This window comes from Typopeltis vanoorti, chromosome 12 (assembly GCF_054136105.1).
Source record: "Typopeltis vanoorti isolate ZY-2024b chromosome 12, IOZ_Tvanoo_1.0, whole genome shotgun sequence".
Lineage (NCBI taxonomy): Eukaryota > Metazoa > Arthropoda > Arachnida > Uropygi > Thelyphonidae > Typopeltis > Typopeltis vanoorti.
In genome coordinates this window covers 116,751,277-116,775,647 of record NC_143560.1, presented here as the reverse complement: position 1 = coordinate 116,775,647, position 24,371 = coordinate 116,751,277, and the positions used below count along the sequence as shown (strand labels likewise).

Here is a 24,371-nt window from a genome sequence, read left to right as displayed (position 1 = left end):
TTGCAGACTTGTAGCAGATTTATTTAGAAGTATAACATCATCCGCATAAAGCAAAGAGCTGACATTAACATCTCCAATTTTGATATCAGGTTTAATACCACATTCCTTCATAATGTGATCCATATAGATAATGAATAACAGAGGGGATAATGTACATCCTTGTCTCACACCAGATTTAACATTAAACCATCTTCCTGTACTTCCTTCAATTCTAACTGCTGACTCACAACTCAAATAAAGACTAAGTATTGCTTGATATAATGCCCCATTGACACCATATAACTGCAGCGTATTGAATAGCTTCTCTCTTAGCACCTTGTCATATGCCTTTTCCAAATCGACAAAACTTAAATACAGATCTTTGTTATATTCCCATGCTTTCTCGACTATTTGTCGTAAAGTGAAGATCTGATCCTGACAGCCTCTATTTGGCCTGAATCCAGCTTGTTCTTCACCAAGCTTTTCTTCCACAATTCTTCTCAACCGTTTCTCAAGTATACTTGCATAGATCTTGCCAGGAACACTCAGTAGGGAAATACCTCTGTAATTCTCACATTCAGTTTTATTTCCCTTTTTATATATGGGTACTATGAGAGCTCTACTCCAATCATCGGGAATTCGTCCCTCTGTCCAGGCTTTCTGAACTATGCAGTGCAGCCACTGTAAGACTCTCATACCACCATACTTCAGCATTTCTGGTCGAATATCATCTACTCCTGCTGCTTTTCCACATTTCAAGCCTTTGATGGCTTTTTCTACTTCAAGTATGGATATGTATTCCTGACTGCATGCCTGGTCAGTGTTTTTTTATCACTGTGCTGTCGTCACTGCTTGTTTCATTTAGCAGTTTTTCAAAGTAATTACTCCATACTTCAAGGATATCTTTTTCTCCTGTTTTCATTTCACCATTATCATCTCTAATTCCTTTTACAGCACTCTTTCCTCCATTCCTAAGCTTCTTCAACAACCTCCAGAATATTTTGCCACCTTCTTGATATTTATTTTCTATATTCTTGCCAAAGTCCTCCCATGACTTTTGTTTAGCTAGTTTTACACACTGTTTAGCTTTCTTACATTTGTCTCTGTATTCTGTAAGAGTAAAAGCTGACTTATTTGCCAGGAACTTTTGATATGCTTTCTTCTTTTCCTTCACTGCCTCTTTAACTTCCTGTGTCCACCAGGGAGTTCTGATTTTTTTATCCTTGCACACAACCTCACCACATGCCTCTCTGGCAGAATCAATCAATGTTTCCTTCAGAGTTTGCCACTGAATCTCCAAGGTTTCATTCCTGTTCTCAAACTCTTTCATTTTCTTTTCAATAATATTTCTGTATTTTAGTCTACAGTTCACATCTGAGAGCTGGTCAACTTTTATTCGCTTTAAAACTTTCTTACATGTTATTCTTTTCAATATAAAATTCAATTTTATCCTGCTCAAGACTAAATAGTGATCACTTCCAATTTCAAATCCTCTGTACACTCTGGTGTCCTGCACCAGCGAGAAAACATCACTATCAACAATAACATAGTCAATGAGACTTTTCTTATTCCTAGCCTCTTCTCTCCATGTGAATTTGTGCACATTTTTATGTTGGAACATGGTGTTAGTAATAACCAGTCCATGTCCTGAGCAGAAATCCAACAGATATTTGCCATTATTATTAGCTTTGCTCTTTTCTCCAAATTTTCCCAAAATATTTTTGTATGTCTCACAATCATTTCCTACTCTGCTATTTAGATCCCCAACAAGGACCAATTTTTCATTTTTCATTGTGTCAGTTGCTTTTTCTAAAGCCTCAAAAAATTCCTCCGCTTCTACCTTAGTAGAACCTTCTGTGGGACCATAGGCACAAATAAGTCTCATTGTCCAGTTCCCCATTCTCATATTTGCCGACATTACTCTACTTGAGACTGACTGCCATTCAAGAAGATTAGCCTCGTATTTTGTGTTGAATACTATGGCTACTCCTTCTTTTCCTTGATTGTCATTGCCTGAATATAACATTTTGTATTTATTGCTCAGAAAGATCTCACCAGTTTTTGTCTTTTTTGTTTCAGTCACCCCTATTATGTCGATCTGGTACTTATCTAATTCCTCAGCTAGCTCCATTTCTTTGCCATTCAGGCTTCTTACGTTGATAGTACCGATCTTTAACTCTGGTGATGTTGAGTTGGGGTTTGTTTTCAGATTTGTTCCAGTAGCTGACTTTTCGCTGTTTGCACTGGTTCCCTGGCGAAAACAACGGGGGCCTTGTTTAACCGGGCGACGCCCCAGCCGGCATGAAATTTTGTCATGTTGTACCATCATTTTTTATTTTGGTTTAACCAATAAGAATACAATTTGGTCGGCTAAATCCCAAATTGCCAGCCCATCCTCGTTCGTTCAGTATCAAAGTAGATACCCAACAGGGTGCACCACGAGAAGGTGAGGATTGGACATTAGGTCAGAAGCCCTGGTCGGTTCTCCGCATTCCTTTAAAGGCTATGTGGAGGTCTCCTCTCAGTTATACAGCTTTGACCCTTTAGATCTGATAATGCTGGAGTCTTGACAAGTAACAGACCGATTTGGAGGAAAATTGTAGATAGGAAGTTAGGATGTAATTTTTTTCATGTAGTACTATCATATCCTGTACACCCCTTGAGGGTAAATGGGAGGAATTTGATGATGATGATTTTGTTTTTAATATGAGTGTTTATTGATTTCTTTCCTTTTTTCATGTTTATTTTAAAGACTGAGTTGTGAGGTCTCTGCAAAAAAAATTTTACTTCCTTTAGGGCTCCACTTTAAGCAGAAGTTTGGGAAACCCAGCTTGAGAAGTCAGATAACAGATTGATTTGAAGTAAAATTGTTGATAGGAAGTTAGTAATCGTGTAAATTTTTCATGTGGTACTATCATATCTTGTACACCCCTGGAGGGTACATGTTTGGAATTTAATGAACATCATGATGGGGGGGGGGAGTGTGTGTTGGGGGCAAGGTAGTCCAAGCCAGAATAGAGAGAAGAGCTAATTTAAGGCTGATCACTTAAACAAAAAGTGAAAATGAAAAGCAAACAAATTTTAAACAAATTTAAAATTCACATTTTAAAGAAAATTTTTAATTTTGCAAGAAAATAAGTATAATAATTAAACTTTATCTAATAATTTATATGTATCCTCTGTTTCTAATAAGTTCATCAATTCGCTTAGCCATGGACTCTACCAATCTAGAACACATTTTTCTTATGTCTGCATCTAGAAACCATACTTTTATAATGCATTGTATTAAGTTATCCTTTGTATCACAATTTTTTCCAAGTCTATTTTTCACTATGGTCTCCAAATTTTCTATTGGGTTAATGTCAGGAGAGTTATTGTTTTTGAGGAACTCTAACTTTTTTTGAAGTGTGACAGGAAGTGAGATCCTGTTGGAAAATAAGTTCTTTGTCTTTCTGGATCTGTGGGACCACTTATTTCTTTAATATTTTTATGTATTCGTCTCTCTCTCTCTCTCTCTCTCTCTTTTTTTTTTTTTTTTTTTTTTAAACACATGACTGTCTGGGAGACAGTCATGTGTAAAACAACCCCAGAATATCTTTTCAGCTGAGTGTTTAGGAGCTTGTTAAAGGTGGGCAGGAGAAGTCTTCTCAGCTGCTGATCTGTAAACATATCACTCTGTTTGGACAAAGAAATAGCTCTCATCTGAGAATATAACCCTCTTCCATTTCTCAAGTCCAATCTTTATACTTTTGCCCACTGGAGCCTGTTTTTCTGAATAGCCTTCGGCAACAGTTGTTTCTTTTTTTCGGTGTGTGGGCAGTCAGTACTGCCTCCAGCAATCAATCTCCAATGGAGTGTCATGTCAGACATATTAATTCCACTAACTGCCAAGTCGCAGACAATCTTGGATACATTTTGCTTTTCCTAACTACTAAACTATCTTGAGTAAGTGTAGTTTTTCTTTTTCACCCAACACTTTCCTTTTCTGTCAGGAGAAAAAGGTACCTATCTCCCTTAAAATTGCATCAACAGTATCCAAACCAACACCAAACTCATTGGCAATTTGTCTTTGAGTCATGGATGTGTGCTGAGAAAGAGTACATACCAAAATAGTGAACTAAAACCAAAACTGAAAACAGTAAACCAAAATAAAATTATTGTGAATTGAAACAAAAAACCAATCCAAAACCAAAAACTTGACAAAATTTCGCTTGTTTGGTTTAATTTATTCATTACTGTATATCCCTTGATACATATGTCAAAATGCTCACTATCATCTGGTCATTATCACCAAAATGTGATAATGACCAGATGAACGTCTGTATAGCAAATCAGCTCATTGAAATATATGTGTACAGTGTATCATTGCAAATATACTGTCAGTTATAAAACATATTAAGTTTATTCTCTAAATCTATAGAGAATATAGTTGATTTATTGTCCAATAAGTTACATGTGATAGATCTTGTAATGAGTATTATTATTTATTTAATTTTTTTTAATAATGCCATTAGGTGAATTAGTGAAAAAGTTTGACAAAAAGTTATTTTTAATGAACTTACTTGAGACTAGAGGAAAGGACAATGTTTATCCTTCGTGGAAGGGGGCGAAACTTTTCTGGAATTGCAAACCACGTTTTCCGGCCCATAATTACAACATTCTGTTTATCTGAAAATTAAAAAACAACAAATGAACTTGTTAATTACAATTAACATGATTGTTTATTTCATTTAAATTATTTGTTTTTGGTAATAATTATATATGCAATGGAACCTTATACAGTGTGACAAATGGAGAATGAAATTTATTCAGTTTAAAAAAAAAAAAATAGCTTACAACCAGTTGTTGCAAAAATTACAGTAATTATTCGCAAAAATTATTCAAAAATTATTCTGAGAAATGAAACACATAAATTAACTAACTATTCAACTGTGATGTGTATGTGGGACAGGGAAGGGGCTTTCTTATATTACTGGACTAAATAATGTAATTTCTATGCTAATCATTAATTGAAAATGCAAATAACTAACATCAAATTCCTGGATATGCTTCAAGGTGCATATGACACTATAATTAATAATAATAACAATCAACAGTACTTACAGACTTACAAACAATCAGGACTGGCTTTTATGACCATAATTTGAGGATGAGATGATTAGCCTTATGTCCACTATAATAGTGCATATTAAATTTACATTACTACTAAGTCAATAATTTTTAACAATATTAACAATTTTCTTCCAAGTTAATCTGCTATTTGTCAGGCCTTCAATGCTCTCAAATCTAACAATTAGTCTTCTAAAGCAATCCATCTTAAGTCCAACAGTCTTAGGAGTTTTTTTTAGGGAACTCAGGCAGAGATAACTGTTTTTTTTTTTAACCTTTCCTCACCCGTTCTGCTTATGTGACCATACCATCCTAGATTATCTCTGCTTGCATTCCTAAATGCTAGCAGTGTGAAGTAAGAACTTCTCTTTTTAATATCTTACTGCTACTAAAGCCAACTCTTCACTCTCCTAATTTTTTCTCAAACTCAACAGTTTGCTAGCCTGGCCAGCCAAATGATTTTCATGCCTGCTCTCTAACCAACAGGTTGTGGATTCAAATCCCACTATGAGCACAGATGCATGTGATTGTCTTTAGGTAGAAGATAAATTTCATCATCTAGTGAGATCACTATCCTGCTCAACTAGCACCTGGTGTGGACTGAAAAAGTTCCATGTTTGGTCTCTAGAACCAATCAATTACACAGATTCAAAATAATCTCTCTCTCTCCAACTCCACACAACATTCACATCTGTCGTACAGGTGTTCGAAGAAACAGTGAAAGTCCTGAATGGGAACCTCCTTCGATGTCACTGAAGTGCTCCTCTTTCAAGGCACAATTCATCTTTGAGAAAAGGAAAAAGTCTGTGGGAGCCAAATCTGGCAAATGGGAGGGATGTTCGATCACACAGATTGACTTTGAAGCCAGAAACTGCTTCATAGGCAGTGCACAGGTGCATTCTCATGCAACAAAAACCAATTGTAGTTGTGGAACAGTTCTTTCCTGGAACGTCACATGCGGGTGTACAGACGTTGCATTACTCCTAAATAATACTGACCATTCACTGTGCAAAAAATTTGTGGTGGATAATTCCAGTAGTGTCGGAGGAAAAAAAACCCTTGTCTGGACACAATTTTTGCAACCTTACTTTCTTCTGGCAGGGAGATGTTCCATGCCATTCCATGGATTCCATGGTCTGGATCAAATTGAAAACATCACCACCAGCGAAACATTTTTTGCAACATATCATGATCTTGAACAACTGCATGGATGAAATTTTGACAACATGCAACCCAGTGCTCTCTGTTCATGTGGCAATGTGTGTGGCACAAACTTCAAACAAATCTTCCTCTTGTGCAAATCTCTTCCTAAGATTAATCTCGCTTTTTCATTACTGACACCATGCTGGAGCCTAGTGGTTATTCGTCTGTCGTGGGCAACAATTTCCCTAGCTTTCACCAAATGTGGCAGGTCGAAATCCTGCCACATTTTCATTTTTGTCCATGCAGAAACGGGCCACCTGTGCAAGGCTAAGACAGTAAAAGGCATAAACGTTTTTTTTTTTTTTTTAAGGTCTTGATACACCTCTGTAGCAGTTTTTTCTAATTTACAGTAAAATCAATGATGCAACTTCTGACATGCTCCACTCACACACTCTTACTTCAATGGTTGCCACACAAAAACTGCTATGTCACCCGACTCAAAAGGTGCACCTGCGATTACAACACACTAGCAATAAAAACGATAAACATGTTCATCATCATCATCATCAAATTCCTGACATCTACCCTCAAGGGGTGTACAGGATACGATAGTATTACATGAAAAATTTACATCATTAGTAACTTCCTATCTACAATTTTCCTCCAAATCAGTCTGTTACTTGTCAAGACTCCAACATTATCAGATCTTATATTTCTATCGTCTAAGGCAGCGCTTCCCAAACTGTGGGCTGCGGCCCCCTTGGGGGGCCGTGAAATAATGAAAACAAATTTAAATGTTTTAAGACTAAGTATATTTTTTTTATTTTAAAACAAACGTATTTAACTTTTATTATTTCTTTTTTATTATTTTTTATATTTTAATGGAAAAATTCACACATTGGTGTTGGTTCACAAACTTTGCTTCCTGTGTATTTCGGCGCTTAACGAATATTAGTAAATATTGCTTATTTATATGTTTCATTTCAAAGCAGTGGTTAATTGTATTTACTTCGAATGTTCTCCAGGGAAGTTCCAAATCTTTCTGTCCCTTTCATAACGCGTTCGTAATCAGGGACTGTTGATATTGACTTTATATACATATCAAAACTCGTTTTATATTATCACTGTCATCCGAGCTAGTTTTCTGTTACCAATAAAAGTTTCGCATATACTTCACACATGAAAAAAAGCTTAAACAAGTTCATGTGGGGATATAGTAACTCGCTTGCAGTGGTAAACAACACGCCCTCCCTAAGAGCCACTATACTGCAGAGGCAATAAAAATAAATACTTTTTATTATGCCAGTAAATAAGGTATGAGAAGTCTGTGTAATATATTTCTCAACAAATAGTGCAATTAGAGACAACTGGGATAAAAACACACTAATTAATGAATCACACGTCCCCTCATACAGAAACTATGCTGTATAGACTGGAAAAAAACCATATGCTGCATGGGCAAACACAGTATCTAACTAAAAACTATTGTTATTAATTAGATGTGTGTGAGTTCGATTTCCCAAGGCAGCAATAAAATCCAACCGAACGTGTTAAAATTCCTAAAAGTTTTAAAACTAAGTAATATATATATATAATGAATGTTATGGCAGTTTCACATATGGAATTCGGTTGAAGAGAGTTAGCATTTCAACTCAATTGTCAGCTATGCTTTTATCTTTCGGTTGCGCGATCTTTTGTTAATACCGCACCAATCATATGCACGTTTTAATAAACAGACTGCCTTTACTGTCTGTTTTGCGTTAGGCTTAATTACCGTAAAAGGAGAAAAGTCACAAAAGTAAAAAATGTTCCTGGTCTGGGGATTCCCTTATTCAGGTAATATTCACTAATTTCATGTTATCAGTCTGTGGTGTGCCAGTATCGGTAAGTGGTGATATTATTTGATCTATTCTACGTTAAAAAATTTAACCCTGAGATGGATAAGTGGTTGATAAAAAATAAAAAAGGAGAGTATTTCATATTTTACCAGAACAGACCGTATCGTCTTCAGAACCAAACGGTAAGAGGCAAAAAATGTAATATATGCATTTGATTTTTGCAATATTCGCTGTGTATGTTTTGTATTGAATATAAATATAATAAATATTATAACAACATATCTATATTAATTTTTTTTCGAGGGAGGCTGTGAAATATTTTAATTTTTGCAAAGGGGGCTCTGACATCCAGAAGTTTGGGAAGCACTGGTCTAAGGCACTTTGTACTGTATCAATCCACCTATATCTCCATCTTCCTCTGGGTCGTTTTCCTGCCAACCTGGCAGAAAACACTTGTTTTGCTAATCTTTCATTGCCCATTTTGTTTAAGTGATCATACCACCAGAGATCTGCTCTGCTAAAGCATTCCTGGATGCTGACAATGTCGAGTTCTTCCCTAATATCCTCGTTTTTAATACGATATTGCCATTGATGACATCTGTTCTTGACTCTAATCTTTCTCAAGACTCTCATATCTGCGGTCTCTAGTCTTTGGTCAAGTGTTTTACTTCTGACCCAGTTCTCAGATCCATATGTTAAAACTGGTTTGAACACTGTCTTGTATACAGCTAATTTAGTGTTATGACTAATTTCTCTCTTATTCCATATGAATTTATTCAATTGACTTCCTACCATATTAGCTTTGTTGATTCTGTTGTCTATTCCATATTTCCATCTTCAGTAAAAATCGTGCCTAAGTAGCTGAAATGTTTTACTTATTTCACAGGTTCTCCGTTCACAACACAGTTGACATTTTCAACGATTCTGCCTATTTCCATTGTCTTTGTCTTTTTAATGCTGACCTTCATACCATATCTATTACAACAGTTATTCAATTTAGTCAGAGAATCTTGCAGACTTGTAGCAGATTTATTGATAAGTATAACATCATCCGCATAAAGCAAAGATCTGACATTAACATCTCCAATTTTGATATCATGTTTAATACCACATTCCTTCATAATGTGATCCATATAGATAATGAATAACAGAGAGGATAATATACATCCTTGTCTCACACCAGATTTAACATTAAACCATCTTCCTGTACTTCCTTCATCTCTAACTGCTGACTTACAACTCAAATAAAGACCAAGTATAGCTTGATATAATGCTCCACTGACACCATATAACTGTAGTGTAATGAATAGCTTCTCTCTTGGCCTTGTCATATGCCTTTTCCAGATTGACAAAACTTAAACAGATCTTTGTTATATTTCCATGCTTTCTCAACTATTTGTTGTAAAGTGAAGATCTGATCCTGACAGCCTCTATTTGGCCTGAATCCAGCTTGTTCTTCACCAAGCTTTTCTTCCACAATTCTTCACAACCGTTTCTCAAGTATACTTGCATAGATCTTGTCAGGAACACTCAGTAGGGAAATACCTCTGTAATTCTCACATTCAATTTTTATTTCCCTTTTTATATATGGGTACTATGAGAGCTCTACTCTAATCATCAGGAATTTGTCCCTCTGTCCAGGCTTTCTGAACTATGCAGTGCAGCCACTGTAAGACTTTTTATACCACCATACTTTAGCATTTCTGGTCGAATATCATCTACTCCTACTGCCTTTCAACATTTCAAGCCTTTGATGGCTTTTTCTACTTCAAGTATGGATATGTATTCCTGACTGTATGCCTGTTAAGTGTTTTTTACCACTGTGCTATCACTGCTTGTTTCATTAAGCAATTTTTCGAAGTAATTACTCCAAACTTCAAGGATATCCTTTTCTTCCTTTTCATGTCACCTTTATCATCTCTAACTCCTTTTACAGCACTCTTTCCTCCATTTCTAAGCTTCTTCAACAACCTCCAGAATATCTTACCACTTTCTTGATATTAATTTTCTATGTTCTTGCCAAAGTCCTCCCATGACTTTTGTTTAGCTAGTTTTACACAATGTTTCGCTTTCTTACATTTGTATCTGTATTCTCTAAGAGCAAAAGCTGACTTATTATTTGTCAGGATCTTTTGATATGCTTTCCTCTTTTCCTTCACTGTCTCTTTAACTTCCTGTGTCCACCATGGAGTTCTGATTTTTCTATCCTTGCAGACAACCTCACCACATGCCTCTGTGGCTGAATCAATCAAGGTTTTCTTCAAGATTTGCCACTGAATCTCCAAGGTTTGTTTCCTGTTCTCAAACTCTTTAATTTTTTCTTCAATAATCTTTGCGTATTTTAGTCTACAGTTCACATCTGAGAGCTGCTCAACTTTTATTCGCTTTAAAACCTTACATGTTATTCTTTTCAATATAAAATTCAATTTTATCTTGCTCAAGACTAAATGGTGATCACTTCCAATTTCAAATCCTCTGTACACTCTAGTGTCCTGAACCTGAGAGAGAACATCACTATCAACAATAACATAGTCAATGAGACTTTTCTCATTCCTTGCTTCTTCTCTCCATGTGAATTTGTGCACATTTTTATGTTGGAACATTGTGTTAGTAATAACCAGTCCATGTCCTGAGCAGAAATCCAACAGGTATTTGCCATTATTATTAGTTTTGCTCTTTTCTCAAATTTTCCCAAAATATTTTTGTGTCTGACAATCATTTCCTACTCTGCTATTTAGATCCCCAAAAAGGACCATTTTTCATTGTGTCAGTTGCTTTCTTTAAAGCCTCAAAAAATTCCTCCACTTCTACCTTAGTAGAACCTTCTGTGGGACCATAGGCACAAATAAATTCCATTGTCCAATTCCCATTCTGATATTTGTCCACATTACTCTACTCGAGACTGACTGCCATTCAAGAAGATTAGCCTAGTATTTTGTGTTGAATACCATGGCTACTGCTTCTTTTCCTTGATTGCTATTTCCTGAATATAACATTTTGTATTTATTGCTCAGAAAGATCTCACCTGTTTTTGTCTTTTTTGTTTCAGTCCCTATTATGTCAATCTGGTACTTATCTAATTCCTCAGCTAGCTCCATTTTGTGCCATTCACACTTCATATATTGATAGTACTGATCTTTAACTCTGGTGATTTTGAGTTGGGGTGTGTTTTCAGATTTGTTCCAGTAGCTGACTTTTCGCTGTTCGCCCTGGTTCCCTGGCGAAAACAATGGAGGCTTTGTTTAACTGGGCAACGCCCCAGCGGGGATGAAATTTTGTCATATTGTCCCATCATTTTTTTTATTTTGGTTTAACCAATAAGAATGCAATTTGGTCGACTAAATCCCAAATTGCCAGCCCATCCTCGTTCGTTCAGTATCCAGGTAGATACCCAACAGGGTGCACCACGTGAAGGTGAGGATTGGACATTAGGTCAAAAGCCCTGGTCAGTTCTCCACATTCCTTTAAAGGCTATGTGGAGGTCTCCTCTCAGTTATACAGCTTTGACCATTATTTAGAGGTGCTTTCCTGTAAAAAATCAATCTCATTACTGAACGGGCACACTGTGTATGTACAAAATATATATGTTCTTAAGTGTTCTCATTTTGTGAATTTATGCACATCTTTACAATGGAATATGGTGTTAGTAATGAGCAGTCTATGTTCTAAATAGAAATCCAGCAGATTTTGCCAAACTGACTAGACAAGAGGTTAGCATATCCACTCTCTTACCAACAGGCTATGGATTTGAATCTTGCCATGGGCACAGATATTTGTGATTGTCTTTAGGTAGGAGATGAATTTCATCACTCAATCTGAGATGACTAGAACCTTCAAGTTGCTTGAAAAACTTCCAGGTTTGGTCTTTGGAGCAGGGTTTCCAAATTATGCAAAAATAAGATACAAAAAAATATATATAAAATTAATTCCAAAAAAACCTTAGCTCACTCATGCTACTAATATACTATTGGCTGGAAGTCACATTAAAAAAAAAAAAAAAAAAAAAAAAGGCACTATTATTATTGCTTTATCCTTTTTTCCTATTTTCCTACAGCAGTATACATCTTCAACAATAACCAGCTTTTCTTTTTGGCAGCTTCCATCTAATGATTCCAAAAACACTTCCTCTTCCATAGCAGAAGCACCTGTGGGACTGTTGGCAAATATGTTTCATTGTACAATTTCCATTTTGAAATCTGTCTACTGTATCCAGGTGTATACTTAATAATGGAAACATTACAAAAAAGGTTCAGAATGGACAGTAGGTCAGAAGCCTAGATTGTTTCTCTACAATCCTTATAAACTATAGCGAAGTCTTCCACCAGTTACCTAGCTTTGGCCCAACAACTGAATATTTAAACTGAACTGAATTAATATTCAGTTAGTTAAATTAATGATAACTGATATATTGCAATTAATGCATGTATTCACTTATAAATTGGTCACAGTAAGAGGTTAACATCAATAACTAATAATAAAATAGAACAATTATAACAATATACTATAATAAAAGTTATGTGAATGGAATCTTAGCAACCTCATCATACAATTTTTTTTATATTTCTTATGAAGTCGAAAACTTTCACCTTTTTGCTTAAAGGAAGCACTTGACAGCTTCTCTTTGGCACATACCCAAATTACCAACATCGGTACTCTTATGTTTTGGACCAATATAAAGCGTAAGGGTTACTTGAACACAAGCATTGCAATACTGCAAAAGTTGATCTGATAACCAAGGCTGCTATTAAGTGACTAACAGGAGAGTAGCCTAAACAGTACAGCATGGATATGCTGGACAAAAGGATGATTCACATCCTGGGAGGGACAGTGCCAAATTTCTTCATGCTAATCTAAAACTTAACGCTTAAAGCTAATTTAAAACTTATGAATTGGTTATTTCTGGAATTTTCCATTTAATATTTTTGGAATGCTGTTGATCACAGATAATCGAAATCACAGAAAGCAAACCCATGGATGGGGGGGGGGACCACTGTATAGAAATCCAGTGTTTTTTTCTTCACCTTTATTATTATTAATACGTGACACCTTCAGGGAGTCCAAAGACTTATTGAGGGAGGAGGGCACCTACTCTTCCACCCAATTATCCAACTACTGTCATCATCTACACCAATGCCATCAAGCATCCATCACTACCACTTGTATTTTCACAGACAATCACAAACATCCATGCCCACGATGGGATTCGAACCCGCAGGCCAGCTAATCATCTCTGGTTTCGAGTAAAGATTTAATACTGATGACACTGCAACTCATGTTAAACATGAAATACCAAACGGATATGCAAGTATATCCATTCAGAAAAAGGGCCAAGTTTCTAGTGATTTATTTACCTGGTAGTAATATACTAATTGAAGTGCAGCAGAGAAATGAGACTACTAAAACTTAGTTTGGATGCCAGAACAGTGCTAACACTATGAAATTACACTTTACTGAGGAATAGTGTTTCCTCTCTCCACCCCTTAGATGGTATGCAATTGCAATAACAGCACCTTTAATAACAGTGATGTGGGCCATATGGATGTAGTAAATTTCGAAATTTGTAATATTCAGCAATTTTTTTGCACATTTACCTAGTATTGAAATCAGTGAAATTTGCATTTTTTTTTACTACATCCACTGTTAAGATATTTCCTATATAAAACTTTATAATCATTTTTAGAATTTTAAATTACTTCATTGCATAGAATTGATGGCGGCAAGACATTCGTGTTGGAATAATTACTTACAATTAATCAAATAATAGTAGACATTTCCACCTTTATATTGAGGTCATCATCAGGTAAGCATACATATGCAGAGGACACAAGCTACATGAAACTAAAGTAAGCTAAATCTAAATGCTTTGTTAATCATTTACATTAGTCTGATCTCTGGTTAAAAAAATAAATAAATATACAGTTGACCCTTGAACAACTCAGGAGTTAGGGACACTGACCCCCCCCATGTTGTTTGAAAATCTGCATTTGACTCCCCAAACAGTTAACTATTAATTGCCTACTGTTAACTGAAAGCCTTCCCAATAACATAAACAGTTGATTAATACATATTTTGTATGTTACGTATGTATTGAAAGTTTATTTTTCACTTGGTTAGAATATAATAAATTTAGTTTAATCCTTTATCCAAGTGTGAGCAAACAAAGTTTGCACCTGAAAGTATCTTCAGGACTGGGGTAAGGTGGTGCAACACCAAGGATAAAGGATTAAACTAAATTTATTATATTCTAACCAAGTGAAAAATAAACTTTCAACATCTTTCTCTAAATCCAGAGTAATTTATTAAAAAGGTGGCACACTATTTGGCAACTCCTATAGGTAGAGATGACCTTGCTAATGCTTCTGGCTGGTATCTCCACTTGGGCCTGGCTCCCACTGAAGAGACCTCAATAAAGGTTGAAACTAGTCTGGGTAGTGGCCCTTCCCTTAATGCATAACATCAGACATATCCGCAAGGAGATGTGTTCTGCATTATGGGAGATACTGAGATAGGAGTGTTAGTAGCTTGCTCCACCTTTGCAAGGAGTCGCCTGGTGTTGCACCACCTTACCCCAGTCCTGAAGATACTTTCAGGCGCAAACTTTGTTTGCTCACACTTGGATAAAGGATTAAACTAAATTTATTGTACGTATGTATTATATACTATATTCTTACAATAAAGGAAGCTAGGGAAAAGAAAATGTTATTACAGGAACACCTCGCTTAACATGAATGTGTGTGTGAAATCAACTGGAATATTTGTATATAGATGTTAATGACTTCACATCAATAGTCGTAGTATCCCATAATGCAATGCACATATTCTTATGTGTGCTGCATTATGGGATACTAGGACGTTTACACTTGAATAAAGGATGAAACCAAGAATATAATTTTTTGGCATCTATAATTTATAGAGAACAGTTGTATGAGAAATATAAGGTTCAGGCTAGGAAAAAGACTAGTATTGTGAAGAAAGAAAAATTAGAATGAGAGGAGACTAGCACTGCAATCCAATGTAAATCCCAAGGAGTTTCATAAGATGTTATAATTATTTTGTTGTTTTTTTTATGACATTAATTCTGTAAGCATACCTGCTACTTCATTATGCAGATAGTGAAGTATCTCTAGACAAAAAAAGTTCATTCTACCTCATTTTTTCACAACAACAATGATCAGAATGAAATCAAAACTGACAAATTTTAATACAGATCTTAACTATAAAATTTTGTTAAATTTCATCCAGAGTGGAAACTAAAACTGAACCACACAGACGCCTCGTGCGTTTCAATGTTTGCCCATATATTGCAATATAAAATGTCAACATATTGTCCCTTTGTAGCCGTGAGTATAGTTGAACTGAAAACTGGAATGGTTCAATAAATTTTTGTAGAAGGTTCAAATAACAAATTGGAGTAAAATTCATCCCATATAACTGAGGTGAGTGTGTGGATGTTACATGCTAATACTACTATTAATAATAATAATGGAGCCTCCTTAGTTCAGTCAGTATAAACGAAGCCATTTAGAGAAAGACTGGAGTTTGAATTCTGTGCATGACATGAAGAATTTTTATCTCTCCTCTTCAACTGAATGGCAAGTTATCTAGTCTCATATGGAGATGGCAGGATTTTATTGCTGGTAAACTCAGGGATTTCATCCCACAAACCAGTTCCCATAAACACAAATATCTACAGATATAAAATAAAACACTTACTGGATAAGGAAGACAATGAGAAACCATGTTTTCTAATTATTCCCTAGTAAAACAGCACTACTACTCCACCAACCATTTGATTAAGGAGAGGAAGAGGATAAAGGGAAATAATAATTAAGATTTTTTACATATAAAGGGAATATGCCAAGCTTCATATATTCCAAGTTAATTCAATAAAAACTGCAGTTCTTTTTGATAAATACACTTCACTTCATGTCTTATAACTGTTCATTCAATGATTTGTAGTTTCAGCAAATTTTGATTTTTCAATGAATTGTTTTTACAAGGAACTGCCTTTCGTTACTGTTGTTCGATGAACTGTTTTTCAATTAATTGGGTTTTTCAATTAATTGGGTTTTTCAATAAATTGTCATTTGATGAATTTTCTGGATACCCTGTTCTCGATCTCTCTCTCTTTGTTTTCCATAATCTCTTTTTCATCAGCAATTCCTCTTTTCTCATTATTCATTTGACTCCAAATTGCCTTTTCTTCTTCTTCACTCAAGGTATACAATCTGTCTTGACTCTTCCTTCAAATTCTTTCATCCACCATACTGCTGCAAGATGGTTTCTAAGTCTATGATAGCTGCCTGCCTTATAATTCCACATAAATTCCATCTGCCTTGATACCTCTTCATGCCAATACATCCTCCAAGTACATGGTCATGCTCACCAGCTAAGGGAAAGTATGACATCTCAATCATAATCAGATACCCTGATGCTCAAATCCCAACCTCTTGATGATCATCTTCCCTTCACCACATGCTGCCTAAGACAGCTGTCCCTCAAGAAATCCAAAAATTCATTTAACCCATTAGTGCATGCTGCCTCCTCTGCTCCGTGTATATTGCTATAGTTAAAGTTATCCCTCCATAATGATCGCTAATTTTGCACTCGCCAGACTGATTTGTCTAAACATTTCTTGATCATCAATATTACCTGGATAATAACAACACCTCACTAAATATCTTATCTTATAAATATCTGTCTCACATAATATATTCTTAAAGCAATTAGGGTTATTTCCACTGTGATTCTCCATCCTGAGAGGGCACAATTCATCTCTTATCATAAGTATCACTCCACTATCATGTTTACTCTATCTATCCTCAGAGCCGTACTTACGTTTTTCCTGAGGCAGACTAGGCTCAAAGTGCTAGTGTTCCTGAGTCCCTTATTATTTGGGGTGCCTAGCTTGAGCCTTGTGCACCTGGGCATAAGTATGACCCTGTCTATCCTGCTGAAATAATCTGCGATTTCTATGGATGTTAGAGCATTCTTCTCAGTTAACCAAGTTTCACTGATGCTAACAATCTTTGGAGAGATTGAGTCAATCAATCAATGCTACAAACTCATTTCCTTTATTCCTAATGCTCCTAGCATTTGTATACAGGGCCGTAAACTGGCAGTGCACTGCCAGTATTCTTATAGCCATCATTGCTTCCCTCATACTTCACCTGGCTCTGCAATATAGTGTACATCCTCTCTTTTCTCAAGCCATTATCCCCATATAAGGCCATCCCTGTTATGTTCCACCCTTGTATTTCTAGTTTCCCTGACTGAACACACTCACATGCCCAGAAACAAACGGACTCTCCAAATGCTTGGATCCTTGTGCGTTCATATGTAACCCACCTCTTGCACACAGCTTTTTTCTGTCCTCAAATGTACTCCATGTATTCACAAATTCCAGACTTTTCTTCCTACACATTTTCTTTGTCATCTCATTCATTATCACTGCTCTTCTCCTCCACTTTGCATTACTGAGGACAGATGCTCACTATCATTCCTCTGACACATTTCTGCTGCACTATCCCCAACATCAAATATCGCACTGCACAATTCACACTCCCTCTCAGGTCATTTGCACACCAATCATACACTATCATTCTACCCAGCAAGTTCCATACATGTGTATTTTTAGTTGTAAAACCGGAGTATTCATAACTAAAAATACACATGTATGCCACAGTAATTAACTTATTAATATGTAAACATTTTGTCTTAAGTATCATAAGACATCATCATTCAAACATAATTCATTTTTCAAATGAATTACATTTGAACTGATTAGTTAAAAATGATATCAGGATTGTGGAATACCGATTATGAAGACAGGAGAATTTGTAGACTGCAGACACTAGAAAACAGGAGAAAGAGCAGGTGATATGATTGAGGCTTACAAACTTCTGAAAGGGTCATACAAGATTTCGATTGATGGAATTTTTCAATTTATGGAAAGTGGGGAAAGGACAAAAGGGCATCTTGGGAAGCTGAGAATGAATGCCGCTAAGAAGGGATTAAGAGCTAGATTTTTCTTTCATAGGGTGGTGCATGATTGGAATGGATTGCCATTGGATGTTGTGAGTGCAAGCAGTGTGAATGAATTCAAGAATAAGTATGACAGCTGGTGTGTGTAGTATGTGGCCTCTCTCAAGGAGTCTCTGACTCCCTGGAGGGCTCTCTTAATAATAATTTAAATGTCTTACGATACTTCAGACAAATTATTTACATATTAATAAGTTAGTTACTGTGGTATAGATGTGTTTAGTTATTCATTCATCCTTCTCTCACTGGCATCCCTGAATCTTTCTGCTTCCACATCTCTCTCTCCTTTCTCTCCACTTTTCCTCCATCCTCTCATCACTCACTATCCCTTACTTCCATTCCCTTGACTTTCTTCAATTTCCTCTCTTCCTGTCTCCCCCATTCTCTTGCCTTACTTTCTGATACACCCTTCTCTCATACACCTACTTTGTTCTTCTTGCAGTAACCAACCTGTGCATCCTGCTAATCTCTTCATTCGCCCTCCTCAACTCAGTCTTCATTCCTTCCATCTCCTTTCTTAGTGGTTCTATTTCTCTCTCTACACATTCTGCTTTCAATTGACATTCTCACACGCAAACAAGCAAAATCATACTCGTAGAAAGGCTTATGCGTTGGTTATACATGATTATTAATTAACAATGTACACTAGAATATAAATTAAATTTAACTTTAATATATACAGTGGTGCCTTGGTTAACAACAGCCTCAGATAACGACATACTTAGTTAACGACGAGTGGCTGTAAGAAAAACTCTTGGTTAAGTCTGTTTCCGATCGCACTCAGCCACGCACGGGAAGACATTGTCGAATAGAGAACAACCACGTGGCATAGCTGTGAAGCTCAGATATGTTTGACCCATCATAGCCAGCTGTTTATGTTTTCCATTTATTGTTTCTTTTCTTATAGTGTACTGTACTTTATTTTAAAATTTGTGGTTATAAATGCATTTTATGAGTATTTAAGCATTTATTTTTTATGTGTTGGTTCATATAGACAATAAATCGGCGGGTGCGTGTCACTGTTCGTTCGCCATCAAAAGGCAAAATCAAATCTCATTTGTATAATAAGTGTTGTATCTATAAGCTGCTAATCAGTGTATGTTACGGTAAGTGCTGTATCTAATATCGTCACCTTACAAGCAAAATGCACTAAGTCAAAAATTGCAGGTTTCGAATTTAACTGTTCATTTTTATTTCAAAAAGGTTTTTTTTTTTGAACTTTTACTTTTATTTTCAGATGACGTTATGTTCTTTGTATCCCTTGTCTTAGTGTTGTACAATTTGTAATAATACCATATTTTGTGTATCTTTTTTTTATAAAGTGAATTTTTTTTATGGTGTGACAAAATGGGTCCCAAAAAGAAAGCTAGTGAGGGAAAAAAAAAAAAAACAGAAAAATTTTCTCTATTGGACAGAAGAAAGAAATAATAGCAAAACATCATGAAGGTGTGAAAGTTATGCAGCTAGCTCGAATATATGAAACCAGTCATTCTACAATATCAACCATTTTGGCTAAGAAAGAAGAACTTATGGTAGCAAAGGTTGTTAGGGGGACTTCAAGGTTGAATGTCAAAGGGCTTCTTTTTGAGCAAATGGAAAATCTATTACTAATTTGGATCAAAGAAAGAGAAATGGCGGGCGATACTACATTTCAAAATGCAATCTGTCAGAAAGCTAAACAGATTTATCAAGATTTGAAAAAGAAGACTTTGGGATCGAGTTCTGAGGTAGATGATGACGATTTCAAAAGGTAGCAGGGGTTGGTTTGACAACTTTAAAAAAAGAACAGGAATTCATAGTGTGGTCAGACACAGCGAGGCAGCTAGTGCTGACAAAGCAGCAGCAGATAAATTTGTCAATAGCTTTACAAGAATTATAGAAAAAGGAGAATACCTAACTCAATGTCTTCAATTGTGATGAGACTGGGTTATTTTGGAAGAAAATAACCAACATCAAATTGCAACATTTTCACAAAAGAAGAAAAAACACTTTCTGGGCATAAACCAATGAATGATAGGTTAACATTGCTTTTAGCAACAAATGCAAGTGGAGACTGCAAGGTAAAACCAACGTTAATCTACCACTCAGAGAATCCCCGAGCATTCAAAAAGTTCAATGTCTCTAAATCCAATCTCTGTTTTATGGAAGTCTAACAGCAAAGCCTGGGTCACAAGAATAGAATTTAGAGACTGGATTCGCGAAGTGTTTGGACCAACTGTCAAAGCCTATCTTGAGCAAAACAATCTGCCTCTAAAAGCCATTTTAACCTTGGATAACGCACCTGGCCATCCAACGGGCATACAAGAAGAGCTACCAGAGGAATTAGATTTTATCAAGATGATTTTTCTTCCTCCCAAGACTACATCTCCGATTCAACCTATCTATGGATCAGCTGATAATTGCAAATTTTAAAAAACTTTACACAAGGGCACTTTTTACCAGGTGCTTTGAAATGTGCGAGGCTGCCAACGTAACCCTAAGAAAATTTTGGAAGGAAGAATTCAACATTGTCATAGCAATTAGGCTAATTGTAAAGGCTTAGCAAGAAGTAACAATGAGAAGAACTTTTCAAGCAGCAATGTGAAGAAAAGGAAATGGAAATTTCATCTGAAGATGAGGATGGAGAGAAAGAACAAATTACGACTGCTGAAATCAAAAATATTTTGGCAAAGTGGGAGGAAGTTCAAAATGTTGCTATGAAATGGAATCCAAACAAATCTGAGGTTATCAGAACTGCAGATCTATTTAATGAAATAGTTGATGCAGTTTTTCAGAAACATTTTAAAAAAGAGGCAGAAGCAAACAATCCTAGACATGTTTTTTACAGGTCCATTTGTCAAAAAATTCCAAGGTGAGTCCAATTGTCCTGGTGAAGATTGATAATTAAAAACTTTTTTCATGAACAATTCATTTTATTAATGTTAATTTTTTTGTAGCAAATACATATACACTCCAACTGTATAATAAATAAATGATATTTACCATATTTTTATGACATTTTAAATGAGTTTTATCTACATTTTTAATATGTACTATGGTTGTGGAGAGGAGCTGGAACAAATTAAATCGATTTTCAATTAAATCTTATGGGGAATCGCGCCTTGGATAACGACGGTAATTCTGGAATGGATTACCGTCGTTAACCAATTCACCACTGTATTTTCAATATTTCGGAAACATCATGTTGCCATCTTCAAAGGAACTTAAAATAAAGACACATACACGCAGGCACTACACACAGTAAATGAGGACAAAGCGAGCAAGATATTGTTTCTAAAAAAAAAAAAAAATCTTTAAAAAACATGACCTCTTGTTACAGACCACATAGAAAATTGGCACCCCTTATCCGTTCCACTAAAGACCAAACACTTCCCCTAGAACTACCTGGTGTATACCAAGTCCCTTGCAGCTGTAAGCTGTCCTACTTTGGCCAAACAGGCAGAACAGCGAATATCAGAATTTCAGAACACAAGGACTACATCCGTTTTCACCAATATAGCCACTCTGGTCTTGCAGACCATGCTCTGGATACACGCCACAGAATACGGTGGAAGAAAGCCACAATAATACACCATGACAAGTTCAAATTTGAAAGAATTTTCATGGAATCAGCCTCAGCCCTAAGAAACATGCCAAACCTCAACAAATTTGGTTGCATGAGACTGCCCCAAATTTGGGAGATGTACATCAGGAGACCTTCAGCCCAATGGCCAAGAATACCTACATAGCCCGCTAGGGGGTACCATCAGGACTTTTAGGAGAAACAATAGCTTCCTCGCTTCATCCTCATTTACTGTGTGTAGTGCCTGTGTGCTCATGTCTTTATTTTAAGTTCCTTTGAAGATGGCAACGTGACGTTGCCAAAATATTGGAAATATATATTAAAGTTTAATTTAATTTATATTCTAGTGTACGTTGTGAATTCCTTAAGTTAATTAATAAACAAAATCATATCTAAATCAAAGATCAAATCCAACTGCACATCTTTTGCATTCTCTTTACCCTTCAACACACTACTGATATCTACAAATTGGCATTAACCCATTTCCAAGGCAGTATCTTTGCTGCTGCTAAATCTTGTGATCAAAATATGATGTCATAATTTCCCAGCACTTCTCACTACCCACATACAAAATTCCTGTTTCCCACCTCCCACATTTTTAAATCATGGTATGCATACATGCCATATGCATAGCAAGCTACGAAATCATCAATTATGCTGTGAATATAGTCTTTAGGTGGTGGGAGCTGGGTGACAATTTGTTAGAACTGGAGGCTGCCATGTTGAATACGATCGAAACCATACCAAGACAACGATATCCTAACAAAGCACCACCTGAATCATACAAAAACTGTTAATTTCATAACTATAGAATAACACATATGCCACAGTCAATAACTTGTTGATATCATAAGATATCAATACAACTAACGAAAACCAATAGAATTGAATTAAAAAAAAAAAAAAACAGTGTGCATGCTTAAATTGGAATCCCTCTACATATACAGTCATGTATTCATAGATTAAAAACTACTGGGCTGAAATTAAAATTACTTAAATTAAAATGTAGCAGTAAATTATTTAATACAATTGAGGATAACAATTTCCCAAACTTTTGGAATAGTGAGACAGTTGTTCCGATTAAGTCTATGAAGTAAGGCTTAAGCACTTTCTGTATATAACCGTTCACGTTTATGTGGATCTATGTAGTAATTTGGCCTTTTGCCATTAGAGGTTTCGCATTTTTGAAGCTACATCTAACTACACAAATGTTGCTAGTGATATAAAGAGTGACGGTATAGATGCCATGCTTAATAATACTGCCCATAAAATTTAAGTTGGATACTTATTGGAAATTTAGGAGCTATAGTAGTTATGGCAATGACAAATAGTAGTGACAATTTTTTCTTTCAGAAGCTGTGAAAATAATTTCACAAATACACAAATGCAGTAATTGGCTGGCATGCTGTGTACTGTCTAGATGTTCAAAATTTGTAATACGATTTGATTTTGTAAATTCGTGTTTTACTTAGGTTGCAGACGTAAGTAATAGAAAGAACTATCAAAAATTCAATTCTGCATTGGGGACAGCTTCCACTGTGGAGCATTAATAGTACTATTACTACTACAGTAGTAATACATAATGGCATAATCAGTGCTGATTCATTCCTCTACCAAAGCTAGACTAGCCCATTTACTACCTATATGTGAGTAACAAAGTTAATGTGCTCTGATGATGCTGTTACAACAACAAAATACCACTATCATCACTTACTATATATACATACATATATACATACATATATATATATACATACATATATATATATACATACATATATATATATACATACATACATATATATATATACACACACATACACATACACACACACATACACATACACACATACATACAGTAAAACCCTGTTTTTACGTTTCCGCAATTTACGTTTTCCTGCCATTTACATCATTTTCCATTGATCCCGTCTTAAGGCCTATTCTTACTATATAGGCAACTTTATGTGGATGTTATTTCCCATGATTTGCGGTTTTTTCTTGGGTGGAAACACTGATTTTCAAATCGATTTCCTCTCATTCAAATCAATTTCTGCAGAAATTTGCACATTTCTGCACCCAGATGGCGTTGCTTTTGGCTGTAGTTTCGTTTCCGCCATCATGGTGACTTGCAGCAGTGATGAGCGATACTGTGATTTTTCAATCACAGTATATATATCGATACATAGAAAGTCCACACATACCAACAGATATCTGCATAGTCAGTCCCATCACTTCCCTCCTCATAAGTTTAAAATAATTTCTACCTTGGGACATAGAGCTCGTTCTCTTCTGGATGACCCAAATGAACTTCTTACAGAAATAAACCATCTCAAAACTTCTTTCAAAGTTAATGGATAGTCCAAGAGAATTGTTGAAAGATTCCTTCTTAATCCTCCTAGACATCACTCAGAAGTAACAAATAGAATCAAAGGCAATATATCTATTCCTTACATAAGTACAGTTTCATATAAATTAGCAAAATTACTAAGAAAATACAATATCAGAACCTTGTTCACTCCACTTTCAAAGATCCGTTTCTTAATAAGCCACCTAAAACCTTGTAACCATTAACTCAAATACCCTGTATATAAAATATTGTGTGATTGTGATATCCCTTATTTTGGGCAGACAGACAGATCTGTTGAATTGAATATGGAAGAACACCAGAGACATTACTTACAAGAGACAGTGAGCCAGTG

At 35.7% G+C, this 24,371-nt stretch overlaps 1 protein-coding gene across 3 annotated transcripts in view; it reads right to left on the bottom strand.

Annotated features, from left to right (window-relative positions):
* Dhfr (dihydrofolate reductase) overlaps positions 1 to 24,371 on the bottom strand; it is a 132,843-nt gene that overhangs the window by 47,820 nt on the left and 60,652 nt on the right. For all 3 annotated transcript variants that reach the window (XM_090401987.1, XM_090401986.1, XM_090401988.1), the window contains exon 3: positions 4,542 to 4,647. In XM_090401987.1, the coding sequence (XP_090258113.1) occupies positions 4,542 to 4,647 (106 nt within the window). The remainder of the gene's footprint in view (positions 1 to 4,541; positions 4,648 to 24,371) is intronic.